The 24,891-nt window shown below is 46.4% G+C and overlaps 2 protein-coding genes across 3 annotated transcripts in view; one reads left to right on the top strand and one right to left on the bottom strand.

The window, feature by feature from the left end:
• Positions 1-2,637, bottom strand: part of PRKCSH (PRKCSH beta subunit of glucosidase II) — a 74,494-nt gene extending 71,857 nt beyond the window's left edge. Inside the window, exon 1 of the mRNA XM_068274254.1 lies at positions 2,187-2,637. Coding sequence (XP_068130355.1) covers positions 2,187-2,277 — 91 coding nt within the window. The 5' untranslated portion in view covers positions 2,278-2,637. The remainder of the gene's footprint in view (positions 1-2,186) is intronic.
• ODAD3 (outer dynein arm docking complex subunit 3) overlaps positions 2,409-24,891 on the top strand; it is a 45,161-nt gene continuing 22,678 nt past the window's right edge. The window contains exons 1-10 of one of the 2 annotated variants that reach the window (XM_068274252.1): positions 2,409-2,864; positions 7,392-7,485; positions 11,786-11,907; positions 12,447-12,524; positions 12,620-12,799; positions 14,255-14,290; positions 19,168-19,269; positions 19,364-19,489; positions 20,269-20,391; positions 21,206-21,349. In XM_068274252.1, coding sequence (XP_068130353.1) covers positions 7,401-7,485; positions 11,786-11,907; positions 12,447-12,524; positions 12,620-12,799; positions 14,255-14,290; positions 19,168-19,269; positions 19,364-19,489; positions 20,269-20,391; positions 21,206-21,349 — 996 coding nt within the window. In that variant the 5' untranslated portion in view covers positions 2,409-2,864; positions 7,392-7,400. The remainder of the gene's footprint in view (positions 2,865-7,391; positions 7,486-11,785; positions 11,908-12,446; positions 12,525-12,619; positions 12,800-14,254; positions 14,291-19,167; positions 19,270-19,363; positions 19,490-20,268; positions 20,392-21,205; positions 21,350-24,891) is intronic. The other variant, XM_068274253.1, reaches the window with a different exon arrangement.

The raw sequence follows: 24,891 nt of genomic DNA, 5'->3' as shown, positions 1-24,891 counted from the left end.
TGGAGTCGGGCAATTTTGGGTGCCTGGAGTCGGAGTCGGGAAAAAATGCACCGACTCCTAATGAATTTGTAACTGTAATTAAAATAGAAAATATGATAATATGTTCTATTTCTCAGATAATAGTCATTAAAAATAATGTGTATATATACAGTAATAGCTGTGCTTAGTCCACAAAAATGAAATAAACCAATCAAAATTAGTTACTCGTGCTGCTTCAATAAAGCAGTCCTCGTATTTTTAAGGTCAGATATACATATCTGATTGTGACTGTATATATGATGTGTACACAGGAATCTCTTATATATACTAAATAACATCTATGCTGTAAGAATAAAGCCTGATGTGTAGCTGTGTCACTAATAGAGATGGTCAACGAGATGGAAATAATTCTGCATTGATGCTGATTTATGCAAATGTATGCACTCCCTTTGCTCATGAAATCAAATAATTTGATATGTTATTAAAATTTGGTTTGGTGACTACAAATTAAAGGGTAACTGAGATGGATGAAAAGTAAAGTTTTATACATACCTGGGGCTTCCTCCAGCCCCCTTCAGGCTAATCAGTCCCTCGCTGTCCTCCACCACCCGGATCTTCTGCTATGAGTCCTGGTAATTCAGCCAGTCAGCGCTGTCCAGCCGCATGCCGCTCCCACAGCCAGGAACATTCTGCACCTGCGCAATAGTGCTGCACAGGTGTAGTATGCTCCAGGCGGCGGAGTGTGTGCATGCGCACTACGCCTGACTGGCTCAAGTACCTGGACTCATAGCAGAAGATCCAGGTGGTGGAGGAGGACAACGAGGGACTGATTATCCTGAAGGCGGCTGGAGGAAGCCCCAGGTATGTCTAAAACTTTAATTCAATCTGTCTCAGGTTTACTTTGTTACACAGTAGTACTATACTCTACAGATGCACTCCCCACAGAGCTGCAGGGAATCCACTGAGAATGCTGTGCACATTGAACACAGAGGTGTTGTCTGTTTACAATCTCCTCCTTCCCCTGCAGAGTACCTGTACATCACTCTTACATGTACCCACACTTACATTGCCTAGGGCCTGATAGATGTTCTTTGTTCTGGTTTGTACCTTTTACAAGTACTCTCTTACCAAGGACTAGTTTTAGTCTAAAGGGAATAAATATAGTAGTCTACATATCCTTCTCACTTCAGTTGTCTTGTAAAATTCCTAAGCGTTGGCAGTTAAGAGACGAATTTCATGTTACATACTTTTAATCAACAAAATTGTAATATGCAAATTAGAGGAGTCGGAGTCGTGGAGTCGGTGGAATCCTAAACTGAGGAGTCGGAGTCGGTGGATTTTTGGACCGACTCCACAGCCCTGTTTAAAACAGAAGGAAATTTGCAATAATTCAGCTATAAGTGAACATTTGTGGTTACCCACAATGCACCACTATTGAATATGCAATTTATCTCTAGCCCATACAGCTATATCGATCCCTGCCACGTATTGATGAGGTCCAAAAGTCAGAAACAGGCTGTCTACATGTGGGGTTGATGTGGCTGTGTAAAATTTTAAGAAAACCAGAGCCAAACTAAAGAAAAGCTTTTATACATACCTGGGTCTTCCATACACACGGATCGCTCCCACGCCGCCATCCCCCACTGGCCACAGCTACGAAAACCAGCTCCCCGCTCTTCCGTCAGTCGAAGCCAGTATACCGTAGAAGTGCGCTCTTTGCGTATCTCTCCAGCAGCCGCTGAAGATACATAGAGGGCGCACTTCTTCTGCGTAGCTGGCTCCGAAGACGTCAGTGACGGGAGCCGGTTCTCGAAGTTGTGGGCAGCGGTGGATGGCAGTGTGAGAGCGATATGTTCGTATGGGGCTGGAGGAATCCCCAAGTATGTATAAAAGCTTTTCTTTAGTTTGTCTCTGGTTCTCTTTAAAGCTTAGGCTTGCCATACACCAGCGGTTCTGGATGCTAGCCTGGCTTCAGGGGCAGAGATAATTTGCATATTCAGTAATGGTGCATTGTGGGTAACCACAAATGTTCACTTATAGCTGAATTATTAAAAATGTCCTTCTGTTTTAAGAAGGCAAAGTACACCTGTGTACAGGATATAGAGAGGAGCAGGAAGCAGCATAACGTGTGACAATGCAGTAGGACAATGATGGCCACCAGCACTGGGGACCGGAAGAGCGGGGCAATGAATGGGGGAGACACTCACTGGACAGGGAGACCCCCCGCGGCCTCTTCACCTCCACGGCTCTGCCTCCCGCCACCGCCAGGACCCCCAAAACCAACAGCAGCGCCCGCATCCTGAGCTCAATCCACCCGGCTGTCAAGATCCGCCTTCTACTGTCACTGCCACCCAGAGCAAAGTCCTCGTTGGCCTCACTTCCGCTGACGTCACATCCAGCCGCTCAGCGCCGCCATCTTGAGCGTGGCAAATCTCAGCTGTTGTAAAATCTTTTATTACATAATAATAACAAAATAACCCATGAACGGAAGCAGGTATGACCAGAAATGCGCTCGGGTCACGTTTTTAGCGTATTATTATGTGGTCTGTGCGCAGAGTAATGACGGCAGGTCTGTCATGGCGCACAGAGGTTGCCTGTGAGGCGGGCGGATATGAGCTTCTGATTGTAATGGCTTGTAACGTGACGTATGTACTATTGTGATACTGAGATCATCTAGCTGGAGCAGCGCTGGAAAGCGGCAGTGGGGTATAGGGACGGCCGCCTAGCCTACCTGCTGCCTCTACCAATATGGCGGATGCCACCAGCCAATGGAAGGGCTTGTCAGTGGTCCCCATGGAAACCGTTACTAAGGAACAAACATAATCAAAAGTTGCTCAGAAGACCAGCTGCTGGAGGTGAAAGGAGGGGAAGAGCCTCTTCTGAAGGTGGGAGAAATGTGTTAGGCTGTCTGTCATCCTACTCATCATCAGTATGCGATCTGTCTTATCTATGTATAGCCATCTGTCTAGAGGTGACCATCTTACCACATCTGTAGTAGAAGGGTAAATTGAGTGAATGCACAGTTCTGCGAAAAGATACTTTGGGTCCAAGCAGGTCATTTTGGTGGCACCCTAACCTGCACTGCATCTGACCTGGGCATATTATTATGTCTATGGCCATCCACAGGTAATTTCGGGGTTTCAGTGATCGCCGGATCCTGAATTACTTCTCCCTCTGAGTTGCTACAACTCAGACGGGGAATAATAATTAACGCCACCTGGAATTTGTGCAGCAGCAGGGTGAGCTGTCATTCGGCCCACCCTGCGCCAAAATTACGGACGGCGTATATTCATGTATGCACTTTAGGTAGTCCCTCATATTACATAGCTGTGGTAAGATTGTACAACCAGTATTGTATCATCAATGGGCTCTCTAAAGAAAACCTGTGATTTTAAAAATGAAAAATCATCTAGAGGCTTTTGCCATCCGGTCTGAGCCCACCGCTGAATGCCAGGACCCTCTCCTTCACGGCTGTGCTACAATGGCCTGTGCAGTACCAAGAAGCCCCTTGTGCATGGAGAAAGTAGCTTTGTATGAATGGCTCTGTGCAGCTGCGCAGGTGCCGGACCTCAGTGTGCTTTCGCCACAGTTGTACACACAGGAGTGCCGGCGTGCCAACCTACAGTATTCAACAAGCCCTTGTAAAATAGGTTCATAGGGTCTTAACGTTGTACCAGCAGGTTTGAGGGGGATTATCCAAAGGCTTGCCAAAATTTCCCTTCCGGCACACTTTAGATCTAGTACACCCCATACAGTATTCACTTCAGATCTTATTTATGATCAAGAAAATGATCGGATCAGTCTGAAATAAAAATACAATCTAGTGAATTGCCGGTGACCAATCCCAAGCTAAAAATCGATCCCTTTCTCAATGGGAAGCAGAACGGACATACTAGCTATTGTTCTGTTTGTATGTCTTTTCAATTCATTTTTGACCAACAGCCAATTGGAAATCTGAATGGAATTTGAGAAAAATAGCATACGTGTGTACACTAGCTTTCTTCGATATCTGATCGATGTCAAATCTACAGTTTTCATTTACAGATCGACCTGGATCTGTAAGTGAAAATTGTACGGCTCATACCAGGCTTCAAGCATTGGAGTCCTAGGCTTGATTTTCAATAAAAAGAAATAAAAAAAAACTGCCTGGATTCAGGTTGTATTATATGGGCTTCCTCCTTTCACTGGGATTCCTCCCTCATCACAAAGAAACACTTTGGCTATCATTCATGAACAGGCTGTCGGTAAAGAGAATTAGTGCGGGAAAACACCGCTGGTGAATTTTTAGACTTCTGGGTGGGCATTCATAAAGATGTATCCATGTGCGGAAGCAGTGCGGAGATTCCCCGAGCTAAGCTGGCGGTAGACAGGCGGTAGGCTTGCGGAGACACGGAAGCTGCAGAGTTGATACATTTCTCAGTGTTCTGCTCTGCTGCAGCTGCCTGGGAGGTCTGTGTGTCTCCATTCACTTACATTGTTATCGCCACATGAGAGGGAGCTGTACTTCCCGACCTCACACCGCTTGCGGTGATCTTCATGAATGAACATTTTGCTACATTTGTACCGATAATCACCGCACAAGACGGTGATTTATCACTCTGCTCGGTAGAGTCATTTTTCCATGCGGAAAGAGGCTTTATGAATGCTGACTTTGCCGAGTGGTCGGTAAAGTCAGCTGTTTTAAGCATTTCCGCATGCGGAAATGCTTTATGAATGATAGCCTTTCTGTATTAAGAAAAGTGCACTTTCCTATTTTGGTTTCAAATGTTAAAGTGGACCTGAAATCTTGCACAGGACAGAAGGAAATATTAGAGAAATGCACCCTGTGTGTGTTTAGAGAGTTTAGCCTTTTTATTGCTCCCTCATCTTTGACTAATCACAAGCTGCAATTTGATCTCTCCCTGTGTCATCTGCCTGCCATGGCAGATAAGCTAATTTGAAAGGGCAGGTTGTTAACAATATGTCTGCTTCCATAAAAGCAGGAAGTAGAAACACTGCAAATTTATTGTAAGATTTGTATCAGCTGTAATAAATAATTTTTTTCTTTAAAGGTTATTATACTGTCGTGTATCTTTTAGAGCAGAGAGGAAGTTTTGAGTTCAGGTCTGCTTTAAAAATCCAGGTTTGATGTTTTCAGCAGCTCTCATACAGACACATATTAAGCTATTGGATGTTTTATCTGTCCCCAGTACTCAAAAGTGTTTTTCAGACACACAGAGTTTTATGACCTTTAATTAGTTATTAGCAGTGAAAGTGTGCACATGCACAATGGTCAGAGGCCTGATGCACATAAGTGCAGTAATACTGCCGTGCACAGACAACACACGGCAATGTTACCCTTCCTTTCGGCAGCAAGTACAGTTTTCAGTCGTCCAAGCGATCAGATAAAAGCGGAAATAAAATGTCTTAATACATCGATTATTTCACCATCAATGAACCAATCAATACCTTCTATCTATCATCATTTTCCTTATTGACTAAATTGTTGTAGAATAATCACCATTAGAACTGTTCACAGTCGATTTGCGACATTAATGAGGTTTATTTTCTGCCAATCCGATCGCATTTATCTGATCGCTCAGGCCATTCTTCACTGAAAATTGTACTGTTAGTGGGCACCTTGAGGGCCCATTCAAACTAGAGTGTTTTGCCGTCGATTTCGGCAAAACGCTCAAACGCTAGCGCTTTTTGAAAGCACTAGTGTAATAGAACCCTGTGGGCCCATTCTTACTTGGGCGATTTGCGCTAATCGCTCAAAATCGCAAATGCGTAGCCTGCACCATTTTCAGGCAACTTCCCGGCGATTGCGTTTCAGTGCTGTAGAAGCGCTATGTAGCGATGAAGCCGGCACCAATTGTATTAAATGCTCTTTTATTGGTTAAAGTTGCTTATCAGCCATCATAGCAACGTTTCAGAGCTGCAACGCTCCTTTTTCAATGGGCACGTATGTGCACATATGTGATGTCCTGCACGCCCCCACAATACTCCGGCAACCACGTTGGACGCATGTATGGACAGAGCCCGGAGCCAACAGCGGATGCAGACAGGTAATGTACAGTGCACTTGGCTCTGGTAGGGGCACATTGAACATTAGGGGGACAGCGTCGAGGCGGCAGATGTAGCGTCAACAAAACCGATTCCTGATCAATTTCAGCATGAAATCGATCAGGAATCAGCCTGTGATGTATGGGCAGGCAGCAGATCCCTCTCTGATCAGATTCGATCAGAGAGAGACCTGTCTCTTAGTCAATCTGCACCTACATTGTCTGTTGTATAGGAACTCCAGTGAAAATAAAGTAATGAACAAAAATGCTTCATTTTTACAATTATTATGTATAAATGATTTAGTCAGTGTTTGCCCATTGTAAAATTTTTCCTCTCCCTGATTTACATTCAGACATTTATCACGTGGTGACATTTGTACTGCTGGCAGGTGATGTCAGTAGAAGGAGATGCTGCTTGCTTTTTTGGCAGTTGGACCCAGCTGTAAACAGCTGTTATTTCCCACAATGCAATTAGGTTCACATACAGGAAACTGTCAGGACCACGGTCCTGACATCACACTGTAGGAGGGGTTTCACCACAATATCAGCCACACAGAGCCCCCTGATGATCCTTTTGTGAAAAGGAATAGATTTCTCATGTAAAAGGGGGTATCAGCTACTGATTGGGATGAAGTTCAATTCTTGGTCACGGTTTCTCTTTTTTTTTTTCTACAAACAAAAAGGAAAATCTTCTTGCACAATATTATAAATGAATGAGGAACACCCATCTGCCGTGTCAAAATACTACTTGCTGGATTTTTTCCCTGTGTCATTCGGTGAGAGGTTTGTGCAGAGGGGTGTGCACCGATTTGCACTGAATTATGTGTGGCTTATAGGCCATTTATCGGTAAAAACCTGCCACAGCTTTGATCTGTTAACAATAATACAGGGTTACTACTATTTGGCTGCAGGTGGATTTTTCAAGCTCCCCACCTCTTAAACACTGCTTACTTGCATTACAGCTTTTCTGATTCTTTGAAAAATGAACACACTGACAGGAGATACACCGGTGCCTGACTAATCCTAATTTCCTGCAGGGGTGAAGGCCTGTCAATCTGGCTCTGCACAGGCATCTCAGCAAGAAAACCTGTAGGATGAGGAGGGGGGATGGTAAACAGGATGCCTACTGTATGTGGTACCTTCTGCAACAGTGCAGAGGACAGGTGTGCGGTCACATGAGTGTGTGGGATGGGCTAAGATTGCATAACATGGAAGGAAATGGGTGGAGCCAGGCAGCAGAAGAGGATGAGTCACCTCCCTAGCACCTTCAGTAGGCGGAGTCAAAAGAAAAGCTGTCTAGGAGGTAAGTATACTATTGGTGAAAACCAATAAAGGCGTATTATAAAATGTCTCCATTTCATTCTGTAGCAGGAAGCCATGCCGAGTACCATGACTCTGCCTGGAGTTAAACCTCCCATACACGAGCAGATCACTGAGCTGCAGAAGAAGATCCAGCTGCTAGGTAAGCCTCGACTTATCTCACTCAGAAATCACCATTGTTTCTGGTACTGACTCACTGACTTGTCATTCAGGGGACAGTAATCACAATGCCACATGTAGAGGTGGTCATACATCTGTCTACTTGGTGGCTGATCGACCATCGATTCACATTTGATGGCTGATCAACCATCCGATTCACATTTTATTGGATGAAAATTGGTGCCGCAACAAACATGCATGATCAACGAATCAATCGGTTTTGGGCCAGAATCGTCAGAATGTATCAATCGAACATGCTGTGAAATCACCAACGTGGTTGATTTGGTGCACGGTAGTAATCAGAAATAGTCATGAACGAACCCCTGACTGCTGTCCCCTCAAATGTTAATTTGCCCCCTTCAGTGCCCGTGCATTAAAATCTCACCTGTTTCAGCTGGCACCTTAACATTTTGGGGGACAGTGGCGGAGGCGGCGTCATGAGGCTGATTCCCGAGAGATTTCATGCTGAAATTGATCGGGAATTGGCCTGTGGTGTATGGTCAGTCATCAGATTCTCTCTCTCTGATCAGAGAGAGATCTGTGTCTTGGTCGATCTACCCATCATCGCTAGATGTATTGGCACTTTACGTGTAATGTATGTACTAAAGCTGTGTAGAAACGCCCAGTGACTGTCTCCTACCAAGGTAAAGCGCAATGCTTCCAGCTCTGTACAATCTTTCATTGATGTGTTTGTTGCTATGGTGAAGGGAGGAGGGAAGACTGCGGTGCACAATGGAACGGCTTACAGTGGACGGGGTGAGGAGGGGAACAATGGGCTTGGGCTTTATTGGCACTGATCGGGTGTTCCAGATCTTTATGTGATATAGGTGGGATTCCTGTACACGTTACACACACTAGATTCTCAGCCGAGATGGTCCTGAACAGGCGCCTCGGCCAAGTGTCATATAACATGTGTACATAGCTTAAAGGGAACCCGACATCAGAGACTTATGGATACTGACATATTTTCTTCCTTTTAAACAGTGCAAACTGCCTGGCTGTCCTGCTGGTCCTCTGCCTCTAATACTTTTAAAGGGACTCTGATCGGGAGGTCCCTCGGCGTCCTCCTGGCTCTTCTCCCGGTCCTTCCGCCGAATACAGCCCCGGGGACACCCGGGCCGGGTGTCGGCCTTCTTCTTCCTGATCGGTGACGCTGCGCGTCATCACGGTGATGCTGCATGTCATCACGCCGGCCGCTGTGAAACCACCGTGCATGCGCAGTACTGTCACGGCGTGATGACGCGCAGCGGCTGGCGTGATGATGCGCAGCGTCACCGATCAGGAAGAAGAAGCCCCAAAGACCAGCCCGGGTGTCGCCGGTGCGGTATGTGGCGCAGGGACCGGGAGAAGAACCAGGAGGACGCCGAGGGACCTCCCGACCTACGGTGGGCTGGAGAAAGCCCCGGGTGAGTACCAATTTCATTTATTTTTACTCCTCAGAGTCCCTTTAACCATAGACCCTGAATAAGCATGCAGATCAGGTGCCCTGACTGAAGTCTGACTGGATTTATTAGCCACATGCTTGTTTCAGGTGTGTGATTCAGACACCACTGCAGTCAGAGAGGTCAGCAGGATGCCAGGCAAATGGTATTGTTTAAAAGGAAATGAATATGGCAGCCTCCTTATCACTCTCACCTCAAACCCCTTTTAAGTCAATTATTTGTGTACATTCTTTATTATTACAGTGTTCTCCCCAGAATTTTTTTTCCAAATGGGCGGCATAAAAAAGTAGCCGGGTGGACCGCAACCGTGGAAATGCTGAGCCGGCACAGCTCAGCTTACAGCATAGGAGGAGAATAAGGAGGCAAGTCGATGACAGCTGGGTGCTCACCAAAATTAGCCGGGCGGAGCACCCGGCTAAAAGAGCCTGGGGAGAACACTGGGTCACCCTGGGGAGAACACTGGGGTGGGGGGGGGGGGTCTAGCTATCCCCGGAATTACCCATTCCTGGGTCGCGGACTATAGCATTACCATTACTACTGTAGCTGTGCCAAGCTTCGGCGCTACGCTGCGGACACCAAAAAGCCCTGTCTCAAAAATGTTTTCCCCCTAGTCTTGATAGAGCAGGGAAGTATTAGGAGCCCTGTGGGATTTGTGGCGTGATAAGTGGACTCTATAAGGCTCCCTACACACTGCAAATCCGTTTTCTGATTCCGATTCTCATTCCGTTTCTGATTCCGATTTTCAATTCCGATTTTCCCTGAATACATTCAACAGAAAAACGGATCAAAAAACGCAGCATGCAATAAAGATTAAAAATCGGAATCGGAGGTAAAAACCGATTAAAAAGCGGAAATCGGAAATGCATGCAGTGTGCAAGAGGCCTTATGCTGGATACACACGTTGAGATTTCCCGTTCGATTCCCGGGATCGAACGGATCGAATCGATTATTTCCAACATGCTCGATTCGGATTTCGATCGTTTCTGCCGTCGATTTGGCATACTTAACATGCAAATCGACGGCAGAAACGATCGAAATCCGAATCGAGCATGTTGGAAATAATCGATTCGATCCGTTCGATCCCGGGAATCGAACGGGAAATCTCAACGTGTGTATCCAGCATTAGAGGGAGATTGTCTTTCACACTCTGTTCCTGTTAGAATTGCACTAGGGCAGGAAGTAAAGTGAATTCCCATCAAGGACTATCATCTGATCTGGGTACTATAGGCCTTTGTCTCCTGATATCAGATGACTTGCTGATCTCAGAGGCAGTGCACAAGGGAATAGAGGTTTCATGATCATAAATACAGAGAATAAGAGGAAAATCGGAACGCTTGCTCCGAATGACCAATCAGAATCCTTGTTCTGTTTAACAGCTGAAACCTGATTGGTGGCTCCTCTTGTGCTCCAGTTTTATTAGCATCTGTGATAGCGTTGCCCCTGGACTCTCTACATACCTGTTCCACCCTCACATTACTTCCCCAACCTGTTCTAAGTTCACAGAAGGCATATGTCCATCTAAAAGAGAAAAACAAAATAGTCCTGCACTCTCAGAAAACTCGGATGAAGGGGGGAAAAAACTGGGGCAAATTTGCTTTAAAAGGGATAAAAATATTTTCAGATTTCGCATGGCAGTCAGATAAAACCCCTGGATCAACTTGCTATTATTTATTCAAATGTATTGGGACATTGGGTGCTTAGTGGCGTAGCAATAGGAGTTGTATTTAAATACAAAGTGGGCCAAAAAATGAACACTGGAACCAAGTCATGGGCCAAACTCCATGTCTAGGGCCTTACTCCCTCCCCTATGCAATTCCCTGGTGTCTAGGGGCCCTCCTCCCTCCCCTATGCAATTCCCTGGTGTCTAGTGGCCCTCCTCCCTCCCCCATACAATTCCCTGGTGTCTAGTGGCCCTCCCCCCTCCCCTATGCAATTCCCTGGTGTCTAGTGGCCCTCCCCCCTCCCCTATGCAATTCCCTGGTGTCTAGTGACCCTCCTCCCTCCCCCATACAATTCCCTGGTGTCTAGTGGCCCTCCCCCCTCCCCTATGCAATTCCCTGGTGTCTAGTGGCCCTTCCCCCTCCCCTATGCAATTCCCTGGTGTCTAGTGACCCTCCTCCCTCCCCCATACAATTCCCTGGTGTCTAGTGGCCCTCCCCCCTCCCCTATGCAATTCCCTGGTGTCTAGTGGCCCTCCCCCCTCCCCTATGCAATTCCCTGGTGTCTAGTTGCCCTCCTTCCTTCCCCTATACAAATCCCTGCCATTTAGTGGTCCCTCCTACCCTATACCGTTTATTGATGTCTGGTGCCCCCTCCCTCCCCTATACAGTTTCCTGGCATCTAGCGACCCCCCATCCCCCTGTGCAGTTTCCAGATGTCTAGTGCTCCCCCCCCCCCCCCCTTTCCCATATGGCTTTCCTGGTGATCTAGACTAGAGCTTCATCTCGGAAAGCAGCTCAAGTCCCAAAACTTTTTAAGGTTCATTTATTGTTATTCTGTCTCTCACTGCTACAGTAAATCTACCATTACAATTATAGACTGGTCATTTCTTGGCCAGAGGGCATACAAGCGAAATCAGCACAGGATCAAATACTTATTCCCCGCACTGTATGTCCAATTTTTTGCCATAGTCCATCAGTACTAGTATCAGTACTATGCCCAAAGACATAAATGGAACAATAACAAAAACAACCACCATGCATTTCCTGCAAAGCTTTCTTTGCGAAATAAATAAATGCAGGAGCGGTTATTCTTTAGTAGAAGGCTTTCATCATCTGCCCGTATTACTGCCCTTGCTTGCACCAAGTCTCTCATAATGGAGTGTTGTGCTGTTCATGGCAGATGGCGACCACAAGGCATACGAGGAGAGCGCCAGCTCCACCATTCATAAGAACTGGGAGACCATTCAGTTCCTGCGGCAGGAGAACAAGAAGCTGCACAAGAAGCTGGCTGACATGCTTGCCGTAAGTACAGTCAACAGTACAATGACTAGCAGAACTGTAATCTAAACACATCAACCCCTGTACTCTATAGCCTCGTACACACGAGTCCACTGAGGTGGCCGATAAGGACCGCCCCAGCCGACAATCAGGCGTGTGTACGGCTCCTGACGCCCAACCCACGAGGGATCTGCCTGGACAGATCTACTCAACCCCAGCGACGCCAATCCCATTGCTTGCACCAGTCCTTCGCCTGTCACATGACGTCACGCTTGTGCCACTCGTAGTCCCCTGCCCCTCCTCCCCCCGTATAGCAACATCACAGCACGTCATCAGCTACACAGCTGACACGTGTGTGTGGCCTGGCCCAGCAATGTCACCCAGAGAGATCAGCTCATTATCCCCAAATTACCACAGATACCTTCTGTTATAAGAAGTCAAATCACTTTGAGCGTTGGCTTTTTAGTAGGAGGACTTTTTGGTCTCTTAGTCCTTTTTACTTTCCTAGTGGTTCTGGGTCACCCTGAGCTGCTTGGTTATTCTGTTTCCTTTCTGTGTTTTAGGGTGACGAGAAGGTGATCAAAGAGGCCTTTCACAGGCATTCTGTAGAGCGAGCAGCTATGAGGAACAAGAGTGGGCAGGTAAGCACATGCACAGGTTGGGGAAGGTCTGCATTGCATTGGGCCACAACTGGGCTGGCTTCATCATTGACTCTCCTCACACCATCCCACCACAGGCCGCTGTACAGATCATGGATCAGAAACTCTGTGATAAAATCAAGCGCTTGAACGCTTTGCACCACCAGACTGAGGTTCGCCGGAAGCGCCTGGAGGAACTGCAGGCAGAGTACAAGCAGAAAGCGGAAAGTGAGCAGGCCAAGCCAGGGAAGGAAGACCCCTCCGTGCAGGAAGAACAAGTAAGGAGTGGCAGTGCTCTTGTGATGAAATGTGGTGGTCTAGCTCAGGGATTTTTGTTAGGTATGGTCAACAAGATGTTAATCACTTCTGCTTGCATGCAATTTTAAAGGGTACCTCTAGGGGAAAAAGGTGACCCAAATGGGTACTTGCCACGGGAGAGGTATCCTTTGGGTCCTGCAGAGGCCGTTCCAGCTCTGTGTCCTGTGAGAGACCATCGCAGTAGCACAGACTAATTCAGGCTTTGGTGGAAATCGCCAAGCCCGTTAGGGCTTATACTATTCTGCATGCTCAATCCATCTGCCTGGGCAGTACCACAGACCCAATCAGGCTCAGCTTCTTCAGCTGAAGCATGAGTGTATCTGATCTGTGGAACTGTGCAGGGGCAGTGCAGCCGCGCCCATTTTCTTATGGTGTCTCAGCACTGGAACGACCAGTGCTGTAGGAGGCGGGAGAAGCCTCTGAAGGACACAGAGGCTTCCCCCTCTGGAGAGGTGAGTATTCAACATGTTGGGTTGCAAACCTCAACCCAAGTTGTATGCAGCTTAGAATATGGCCAATAGTGATGGTCATGTCTAGGAGAACTGAAGGAGAAGCATGTGATAAGTTTGGTCAGGTGGTAGATACGCAAGTCTCTGATTCACTAGTCATGATCATGTGCTAAAGCAGGATGTGATCACAGCAGATTAGAGCTCTGCAAAGATATCAGCTGATCATACAAATCACATGCTTCTCCATGAGTTCTCCTAGACGTGACCATCACTAATGGCCAATCACAACTGGCAGGAAATGCATTTGATTGGCCCAATGCATGCAAGACAGAACCATAGCATTTTATTGGCCATCTCTACTCACTGGACCTGGGACTTCTCTCAGTCAGAAATATAATAGCTGGCTAGTCATCTTACACATAAACCTGGCCCCGCAGTGTGCGTATGTATGGCTGCGGCAAATCATAGCCAAGCGGGCTACGGACTAATGATCTGCTGAATGTTTTGGTATAACTTGTGAATCACTAAGAAATATATCTGTGTAGTATGAATAAAGAAAAATAAAACTGCTCAGAGTGGGAAGAGTCAGCCTTGTAGTCAGAGCCTGATTGCTGGAAAGGCCACTATGGCCCGGGAATTGGGCGGCAGCTGGCCAGGGGGCGGCAGGACATGGAAGAGGGATTGCTGCATATGGAAGAAGAGGCTAAATATGGATGCAATAAGGAGAAACACGTGGAAATAGGGAGCTGCTGCCCAAGGGACCTCTATAGGACTGGAGGAGGCTGCTGTACATGAATGTGAGACATGGAAGAGGGGTCTGCACAGGGATTGGAAGGGAGTTGCTGCACATGGAAGGGAAGCTGCAAGAGAGATGGCCTAGTAGGGGCAGAAAAAGTGTATTCCCGGGCTTGCTTGAAGTCATGTGATCTGTTTTGACACCTGATGGTTTGCTTGTTTCATCCACAGAATGAAGCCACACAACAGGAGGAAACTCCTCAACAGGTTAATTATCTTTTATGTGCCTCCTCCTGAATCCAGACTCCGCCCCTCTCCCAGTGATTCTGCTGTGCAGTACAATCAGCATGCTCCCTGCTCCTCTGCAATACATTCCTGCTCCCACCTTCCCATTCCATTGCTGTGTGTGAGGCTGGGGTGATGAGGAGGTGCTCATCCACCTCTAGCATTGCTATAGCTAGCACTGTCTTTCCAGCTAAGCTTTTGGTGTCACTCTCACTGGCCTTGATGAGTTCTGCAGACTTTTCTGGATTGCAGCATCCCTTTGTCTTTCTTCTAAAATCACTCTGTAATCTGACTTAAGGTGGTCATACACTGGTCAATTTTTTTCCATCAATATCTGTCCGAATCAATCATTTGATCAAATCTTCTAGCAATCAATTCTGCAATAACGACAATCTATTTTCAGTTGAAATCAATGCATCTATGCTCCCCACTATTTACTCTGTACCATGTTCAAAGCTATCGAAGATTTTGGCATTATCGCGCCGGATGGAAGATATTGCTCGACCCCGTGGTGGGTCAGGAGCACAGCAGTAGGGGCATTCCATTTTAAATTTCAAACGATGTGCAGTGTGGGCATCGGAGCGTACACTCCCCTGTCCAGCGGCACACTCCCCTGTCCGGCGGCACACTTCCCATATGTCTTTTCTCCATCGCTGGACCCTCCTCCCTGTCTCTTCTCTCCCAGGGCACCTCTGTCACGTGACCAACGCTATTGATCTCTAATAGTCACGTAAGGTACGTGTTATGGTGCCTCTAGTGTTTGTCACGTGTCACAGACACCCCAGGAGAGAGAGGGAGGAGCGCCAGTGGCTATGGAGAGAAGACGCCCCGGTGAACAGGTGAGTGTAATGCCTGGTACACAACATGCAATTTCTCATCAGATAGATGGGTCGACGGATAATTTCCGATAGATCCGATCAGATTTCCGATCATTTTTCTGATCGATTTTCTAGATCATTTCTATGCAAATCGATCAGAAAAAACGATCAGAAATCTGATCGGACCTGTTGGAAATTATCTATTCGACTCATCTATCTGATGCTGCATAGTGTGTACCAGGCTTAAAGGACAACCAAGGTGACGTGACATGATGAGATAGACATGGGTATGTACAGTGCCAAACACACAAATAACTAGGCTGTGTTCCTTTTTTTTCTTTTTCTGCCTTAAAGAGTTAAACATCAAGTATGCAGGTTTCTGTCTGGGTTGGGGCCGGGTCAGACTGGGTCAGACTATAGCGTAACCCTCGCTGATAAGTAATTAGAGCCATAAAACACTTTTCTGCCAGTTAATGGCTTCTGAGAGCAGGAAAGAGACAAAAAGGGTGAATAATTCATAGATTTGAGCTCTGGCATACTTCAACGAAGGTGTCATTGAGCAGAGACAACGCAACAGTAAAAACTTAAAAACTAGATTTAAATATAAATGAAAACCGTGGGATATCTGAAAAAAGGTCATTTTTAGGAGGAGGAGGATAGATACAATTGTTTTTCTCATCAGTTTATTTTCACCTCGGATGTCCTTTAAGCTCTGCTGCCTTCACATGATCTCCGATAGATCCCTCTCTTATCAGATTGTGATATTCCACAGCACGGTGGCATAGTGGTTAGTGCTTTCGCCTTGCAGCGCTGGGTCCCTGGTTCGAATCCCAGCCAGGTCAAAATCTGTAAGGAGTTTGTATGTTTTTCCTGTGTCTGTGTGGGTTTCCTCCGGGCACTCGGGTTTCCTCCCACATCCCAAAAACATACAGGTAAGTTAATTGGCTCCCCCCTAAAAATTGACCCTAGACTATGATACATACACTGGATGATACGTATATAGACATTGGACTCTGGTAGGGATTAGATTGTGAGCTCCTATGAGGGACAGTTAGTGACTAGACTATATACTATGCACAGCGCTGCGGAAGATGTCGGCGCTTTATAAATACTAAATAATAATAAGCGATCAGTGTATGGGCTGCTGAACTTTACTGCAGCTGAGGGGGGTGGAGACACCCGAGCACTGGACAGTAGTATGGAATCAGGGGGGCCTCCTCCATTGGTTCACCCGCCCAGAGCTTACATTTCATCGTGGGTTGGACGCTGGAAGATTCAGCTACTGTATCTGTTTGGTGATCTATCTCCACCCACCTCCTTCAATACAAGTGTCCTGTACCTGTGTTCAGGGCTGGATTTACCATAAGGCACTGTAGGCACATACCTACAGGCTCCTGATGATGGAAATGTGGCTCAGTCCCTCCCCAATGCCTCCCTCTCTCCTTACCTATGCAGAGTCCTGTTGAGAGTGGATTTGCAGTGTAAATAAGAGGTTACTCACCCTGCTCTTGGCATTTCACTGACAAGATCTGCCCTCAGTCAGAGGTATATCTAGTTACTTAAAACTGAGGGTCCTCTAGCTACCTAATACTTGGGGGCACCTCTAGCTACTTAATACTGAGGGTACCTCTAGCTACCTAATACTTAAGGGCACTTGTGGCTACCTATGATGGGCAAGGGAAGTAAGGGAGGAGAGACAGCTGGGCCAACCAGAACACTTGCAGTGCAGTTTGGAGGAGGTTTGTAGGTTCATGGAGCTTACAGTGACCAGATTGTTCTGGGTCCAACAGGGGGGGGGGGGGGGTGTTCGCGCCGCGCCCCGAACAATGGGTGTGGCCATTGCATTGTATGGGCGGAGTGTACTCAGAACCCCAAAGCAGCAAATATAGCCAACTATGTCCATTAAATAATAAATGCAGAAACAGTTACCCCAGACACCAGAAAATAAACGCAATGTGGGCCACATTTCATCAGAGAATAAACGCAATTTAGGCCACATTTCAGCAGAAAATAACGCAATTTGGGCCACATTTCAGCAGAAAATAAATGCAATTTGGGACACACTTCAGCAGAAAATAAACGCAATTTGGGCCACATTTCAGCAGAAAATAAATGCAATTTGGGACACATTTCAGCAGAAAATAAACGCAATTTGGGACACATTTCAGCAGAAAATAAACGCAATTTGGGACACATTTCAGCAGAAAATAAACGCAATTTGGGACACATTTCAGCAGAAAATAAACGCAATTTGGGACACGTTAACAAAAAAAAAGAATTTACTCACCAGGCAGAAGTCTTCTCTCCCGGTCGGCCTCTGGCGCGCAGCTCCCCGGACGATCCTCCTGCAGTCTCCCGCGCTGACAGGCAGAGCAGGGCTACGGGAAGATGGCGCCCGAAGCCCTGTACGGGAGACACAAATAGTCTCCAGTACAGGGCTTCAGACGCCATCTTCCCGTAGCCCTGCTCTGCCTGCCAGGAGACTATGGAGGCTGGAGCGGGGCTGCGGGCTATGAACTGGCTGGTGCGGCGTCTAATAGACGCTGCGGCCAGTTCATGCATCGTACGCTGGCCAGAGTCCCGAGGCCGGGACATCCCGCAGCTAAAAGCGGGGTGTTTCCCGGGACCTCATGCAGCCTGGGACAGGGGACCCCAAATCTGGGACCTGTCCCGGGTAAAGCGGGACGTCTGGCCAGCGTAATGGAGGGCAAAGTCTAGGATGCCAGGACATCTGTGCCTATAGGCTCCTGTGAGGTAAATGCAGTCCTGCCTGTGTTACATTATAGGTGGAGCTGCAGGAGCGGGTCTGGAGTCATAGATTAGCTTCATATGAGGGGTGGTACTGGGAATTCCTGTGTTAGGATCCTATAACAATAGCTATAAGAATATACTAATAGCTATAAGAACCTAAGAAGATTCAGCTTTTCAGATCAGTTGTGAGCCAAATTACTTTCAAGCACACTTGAAGTGAGAGGTATATGGAGGCTGCCATATTTATTTCCGTTTAAACAATACCAGTTGCCAGGTAATCCTGCTGATCTTTCTGAGGAGTAGGGTCTAAATCATACACCTGAAACAAGCATACAGCTAACCTTCCCCTTCCCCTCTAACACACTGGTATTAAAAAGGACATAGAGGCGAGAACGTCATAAAAAAAAAAAAAAATACCTGTTAATGTCAATGATGTTGCTGGGAGGTGGTCTGTGCTTTAATTTAGGCTGTGGCTGCCTCTGAATGGCCGCTAAACACTCTGTTCCAGGCCCCGACCACCTCCCAGGTCGGGATGGCTGACTCAGATACAGTATTTCCCCATCGCTCCTCGCGCCTGCGCAGTTTGCTATACAGACGTCCAGGAGCGCTCTGCACAGGTGAATTACGTAGCTGGGACATCACAACTACGTAGTGCACCTGCGCAGAGCGCTTCCTCCCAGCTGCAGGAATGCATACAAGGATATGCTTCGCCAAGCAGCGCCTGCGCAGTAAGTTTGGGGAGTCGCTACTGAGTAAGTGGGCATGAGGAGAGCCCACTAAACATGCCTGCTCCTGCCGTTATCATTTTATTTTCCACTAAGGTATCCTTAATCCTATGAAAGCACTTACTGGCCAGCACGGGGGGGAAGGTGTTGCTAGTGGGCAGGCACAGCAGCCAGTGGGTGGGCTCGGGAAGTTGGGGCAGGTCTGATGATGTGTGAGGGGCACCAAAATTTCTGATGGCGGCCCTGGCTAAGCATATTAGATGCAGAGGATCAGCAGGGCTGCCAGGCAATGTGCATCGTTTATAAGGAAATAAATATGGCAGCCTCCATACCCCTCTCAAGTTAGGTGTGCTTTTAGGCAAGGGTCACACTTGAGAAGTTCACATGCATTTTTCCATAATATGAATTCGCATTAGAACTGACAGCCCATTAAAAACAATGGGCTCCTCTAATACGAGGTATCAGAAAAGCAGCGTGTAAAAACACATGTGCGTTTTTCCCACCTACAAGTGTGAGCCCAGCCTAATATCCCTGGCACTAACCGTCCCCCTTGTGCCCCCTGCAGGCCCTGCGAGTGCTGGAGAACCGCCTGGAGAAGGGACAGCTGAAGCTGCAGGAATCGGAGCACATATACAATGTGTACCTGAAGCTGAAGGACCACATGCAGGTGATGTACACACTCCAGGCCCGGCTCTATTGGAAAGGGAACTGAACACAGCTTTGTTCAGTAACTCAATAATGATGCAGATTTCTCTCTGCAGGAGGAAAGCTTGACTTTTCAATCACAGCTAGATCTGCTGGAGGCCGAAATCCTTCGTCAGAGACAAGAGCTGAAGGAACTTCAAGTGATGAACAAGGATGCAGAGATGTCACGGGAAATGGCCCGGGTACGTAGTGTGACATGTGGCACAGTGATGTCATGGCAAATGGCCCAGGTACGTAGTGTGACATGTGGCACAGTGATGTCATGGCAAATGGCCCGGGTGTGTAATGTGATGTCACGAGAAATGGCCCGGGTATGTCATGTGACACAGTGAGGTCACGCAAAATGGCCCGGGTACGTAGCGTGACATGTGACACAGTGATGTCACAGGAAATGGTCCGGGTACGTAATGTGACACAGTGATGTCACGGGAAATGGGCCCGCTACATAGTGTGACATGTGACACAGTGATGTCATGGAAAATGGTCCGGGTACGTAATGTGATGTCAGGAAATGGCCTGGGCACGTAATGTGATGTCACGGGAAATGGCCTGGGTGCGTAATGTGATGTCATGGGAAATGGCCCAGGTATGTCATGTGACACAGTGATGTCATGGGAAATGGCCCGCGTAAGTAATGTGACGTGACACAGTGAAGTCATGGGAAATGGCCTGGGTAAGTAATGTGACACAGTGATGTCACAGGAAATGGCCCAGGTATGACATGTGACACCGTGATGTCATGGGAAATGGCACGGGCAAGTAATGTGACGTGACACAGTGATGCCATGGGAAATGACCCAGATACGTAAAGTGACACGTGGCACAGTGATGTCACGGGAAATGACCCGGATGTGTAATGTGACACTGTGGTGTCATGGGAAATGTACAGTACTGACTACATAAGTTATGTCAATGTTTGCACTGAAGTGGTTGTACCTTTTTTACATTTTTTTCCTCACAGACAGAACTCCAGCGACAGGAGGAGGAGTTTCATCGGGAACGGCGACAGAGAGAAGCCATCCTGCAGGAATATAAGCGTAAAGCGGAAGAGAGACGCTTGTTTGCTGAGAGGGTGGACAGAAGGGTGAGAAGCTCATTTATCACTATAGCTTTCTTATTTCAGCATGAGAGAGGCAGGGAAAGGAGGGAGGTGGCTACAATACACATAGAACAGCATGGATTTCTCAGCTACAAATGTACATGAACAGAATATTGCTTTAGCAATCCAGCAAAACAGAGTTGTAACTCCCTGATATAGTATAAGAGACCTGCAGAATATCCAGTGAGCTCACGGTGTCCCAGAACCACTAGGAAAATATGGCGGGGGGCTAAAAGATTCCAAAAAGCCCCCTTACTAATGTGTTTCCCTGAAATTAAGACATCCCCAAAAGTAAGCCCTAGCAGGGATTCCGAGTGTGCTCCAAATATAAGCCCTACCCCAAACGTAAGCACTAGTGGCAGTAAAGGGAAAAAGTATGGCCTTTGGTGGAGCCCATGTATGGCGGGTGGGATCATGACTCTGCGAGTGCAGTGATTGGCCCAATAACGAAGGCCATGGTCCGACATGCAAGACCATCGGCTCCAGTAGAAACTTAAGTTGCCGTACTTCTTCCCCATAGGATGAAGCTTGGGGGGACAGTGGCATGGAGCTGGGGGAAATAAGAGGATGCAGTGGGACATCGGAGGACATGAAGGACAGCGGAAGACACAGTGGAGGACACGGTATACAAGAGGATTCTCAGGGTCTGTGGGCTCTTTATTTTCTCCCATCTTCTACAAATATCAAAAAGCTCTTTTAGGCAATTAGTGCATGCAGCTTTCACACTGCGCTTTCGCCGTAGTTCGGTGCCTTTGCCCACATTCCTCATTAGGTGATAAACACTCTTCATTCTTCATAGGCTCAGCGTGTAGCCCTGCCAGGAGAGGACGCTCCCGTGGAGACACAGTTCGTGGCGAGTGGCCATGAGGAGGAGAAGGTGATCGGCACATACCAGGAGGCCTTTCAGAAGATAAAGGAGGCCACCGGGGTTACTGACACACAAGTAAGAAGGCTCTTCTTTTTCTTTATTTTAACTTAATAAAGTTTATTGAGGCAAAAGTGCATATAAAAACAGGACATTTGGCAGCAGGCAAAACACATTCTGTGTTTAAAGAGGAACCCCAGTGAAAATAATGTAATACAAAATAAATGATTTATTCATTGTTTGCCCGTTGTAAAATCTTTCCTCTCCTTGATTTACATTCTGACATCACATGGTGACATTTTTACTGCTGGCAGGTGATGTCAGTGGAAGGAGATGCTGCTTGCTTTTTTGACATTTGGAAAAAGCTGTAAACAATGCAACAAGGTTCACAGACAGGAAACTGACAGGACCATGGTCCTAGGAAAACACAGAACCTGACTAAAGGATATATACACAAAAATATCCCTATCTGGGACTAAAATTTAACTTTTATTGGAAAGCCATTTAAAAGTACAAATACTGCAATAAGATAAAAGATGTCTGAATAATGGATTGCCAGAGGAGACTATAAAGTGTATACATATAGCAAGAGAAATCTAGTGAGAAATCTCAAGTCTTCCTAGCAAATCCAAAAGTACATAAAACACTACCCCCACCAAAAACCAGACATGTTTCACTTCCCGAGGGAAGCTTTTTCAAGGGACATATACATAAGTGCTGAGTGCAAAACGTGCTAAGGTGCAAATATATACAATTATATCATTTCAAGACATCAAAATAGCATCATGGCTATATAATAGCAGCCAGACGCACAGCTCCTCACACTGATCCTTTTATACTCACACTAGGACCTAGGGGAGGAGCTAAGTCACCTGTCGGACATGCCCACCTTGTTGGATATGATTATTGGTCAAAATAGCCATCAATCACTTTTCCCACCAATGGGGAGTTAGCGCTATACCTGTCATGTAACAGCTTTTTATGCTTAAAAAGCCCATTTATACTTCAGAAAGTAGCTTACCACGAAGCGTCTGTTAGCCTTATCTAACCATCTAATCCGCGCTGGGACTACATCAGCGCAAAGTACATTACCACCAAAGATCGTGTTTGGACGTTTTTGATTGGTCCAAAGAAGTCACATGGACTCCTTGCCGCTCTTAACCAATGGAGAGCGGGTAGGATGACGTCAGGTGTATTCCGTATATTATAGGCTGGCTAGAGATATGTCAGACAGCCTAGCTGTATTCCTATTCGTGCAGCCAAGTAAAGGAGGCGTATACCCGGCTTCGTGCTAGCGTACATTGGTAATAGCTGCACGGAAGTCTCCGCTGTGACATGCCAATGAGGTCTGTTTGTATATGTGTTGCTAAGCAACCCTCTTAAGTCACTCCTTCATCTAAACATAGCATCGGGGCAGGATTCTCCCCAGATATTGCCAGAATACACTATCACAATAGTCAATGGTGATTTTCCAAGGCTACCCACAGGTATATATAAGGGCAGGAAGAAGACATATATTTATGTACATATTGGGTTTCTTTATTGATTAGAACCAGGTACATAAAAAAGGCATAGTATAACAGGGCGATTTACAAAAAGCCTTACAGCATTTGGGTAGGTAAGTATCCATAGGGCAATGCCTTAAAGGATCTCAGAACCGAGATCCGCATTATTAAATACACAGAAGCAGGTTCATTAGAGTAAATATCCACTACACAAAGATGCAGGAATATAACAAATAGTCCTGAGGACCAAGCAGGGAACAGAAGGCCAGTCCAAATACTACCATAGAAATTCAAAATAACCGCGTATGGGGGTAGAAAGGCTCAAATACAAACAGTTAAGGGATAGGGAAGGGGGAGGGGGGGGGGGGGGGGTTTATCATACAAAAGGGGCATATGTGAAACCCTCGTTAAGACCATCTGGGTTCAGAGTGCCCAGTCTATAGATCCATTGGGCCTCCAGTTGTCTCAGTTTGAGGTCAAGGTTTCCCCCCCGTGGGCCCATCACCCACTGTTGAATAACCCAAAATCTTAAAGTAGAGGGATCACCATCATGTTTGTCTAGAAAGTGCCTAGCCACAGACGTATTCCTTTTGTGCTTTATGTCACCAAGATGTTCCATAATACGCGTTTTTACAGCACGTGTGGTCTCCCCAATGTATAGTAGTGGACATGAGCATTTGATGGCATATATCACACCCTCCGTTTCACAATTGAAGAAGTCAAAGAAATCATAAATTCTCCCATTTTTAGGTGATAAAAAATTCCTGCACTTTTCAACATGCGCACATGCCTTACATCTGGCACATCTGTGCATACCTTTAAGTTTGGAATCTAACCAGGTCTTTTTAAAGGCTCCTGATCCACCCCTCTTTACCGGGAGGTAGGAATGCGTCAAAGTATCCCCCAGATTTTTTCCTCTACGGTAGGTGAATCCTGGATTTGTAGGGAGGTATTCTCTTAATTGTGGATCAAGCTGTAAAATCCCCCAATGTCGTTTCAGAATTTCTTTTATCCTACTCGATTGGTTCGTAAAGGTATTTATTACTCTGGTCTTAGTCATATTTATGTTTCTTTCCCTGATCTTAGGTTTCAGAAGGTCACTTCTGAGGGTCAACTCGGCCTTATGTTTAGCTTGATCAATGATTTTTTGGGGGTAGCCTCTTGCTTTAAATCTTTTTTCCAGGGTGCCACATTCTTTTTCAAATTCTATAGCATTAGAGCAGTTTCTTCTTGCTCTCAAGAACTGGCCTTTCGGAATACCTCTTTTTAAGGGTTCAGGATGATAACTTTCCCAGTTTAACAAAGAGTTTGTTGCCATTGGTTTTCTATATATCCTCGTATCAAGGCCCCCCTCATTGTTCTTCTTAATCTGGACATCAAGGAAATTCAGTGAATCTTCGCCAATCTCATAGGTAAACCACATGCCTATCTCATTGTGGTTCAGCTGGTCCACAAAATCCTCAAAGAGCTCTCTGGGGCCGTCCCACAGTATGAAGATATCATCTATGAAACGGCCCCAGAAAAGGATGTGAGAGGCATAGATTGCCAACTCCTCTCCAAAGACCACCGTATCCTCCCACCACCCCAAAAAAAGATTTGCGAAAGAGGGCGCACAGGCTGTCCCCATCGCACATCCCTTTAACTGTAAATAGTATTGATTCTGAAATAAAAAATAATTCCTAGTCAAAATAAATTCCAAGAGTCGTAAAAGGAACTCAGAGTGTCCTCTGACATGTGTACTGCGAGTTTTCAAGAAATAATCGACTGCAATCAGGCCCAAATCGTGACGCATGTTATTATACAGAGCCTCTACATCAAGGCTTGCCATGATGACATTCTTTGTAATCCTGATATCTTGTATTCTATTAAGCAGATCCATGGTATCTCGCAAGTACGACGGTAGACTCTCTACAAAAGGCCTTAGGAAATAATCAATATATTTACTTGCGCCCTCAGATAAGCAGTTATTGCCAGAAACTATCGGGCACCCCGGTGGTTGAGTGATACTTTTGTGTAGCTTCGGTAGAGCATAAAAGGCAGGGGTGGTAGGATGCTTCTGGAGTATACAGTTATAATCTTTCCTATCCAAGATGTTCTTGTCTAGTGCATTATTGA

This window comes from Hyperolius riggenbachi, chromosome 3, assembly GCF_040937935.1.
Source record: "Hyperolius riggenbachi isolate aHypRig1 chromosome 3, aHypRig1.pri, whole genome shotgun sequence".
Lineage (NCBI taxonomy): Eukaryota > Metazoa > Chordata > Amphibia > Anura > Hyperoliidae > Hyperolius > Hyperolius riggenbachi.
Note: the sequence above shows the minus strand (reverse complement) of the source record. Positions and strands in the feature narration are given on the sequence as shown.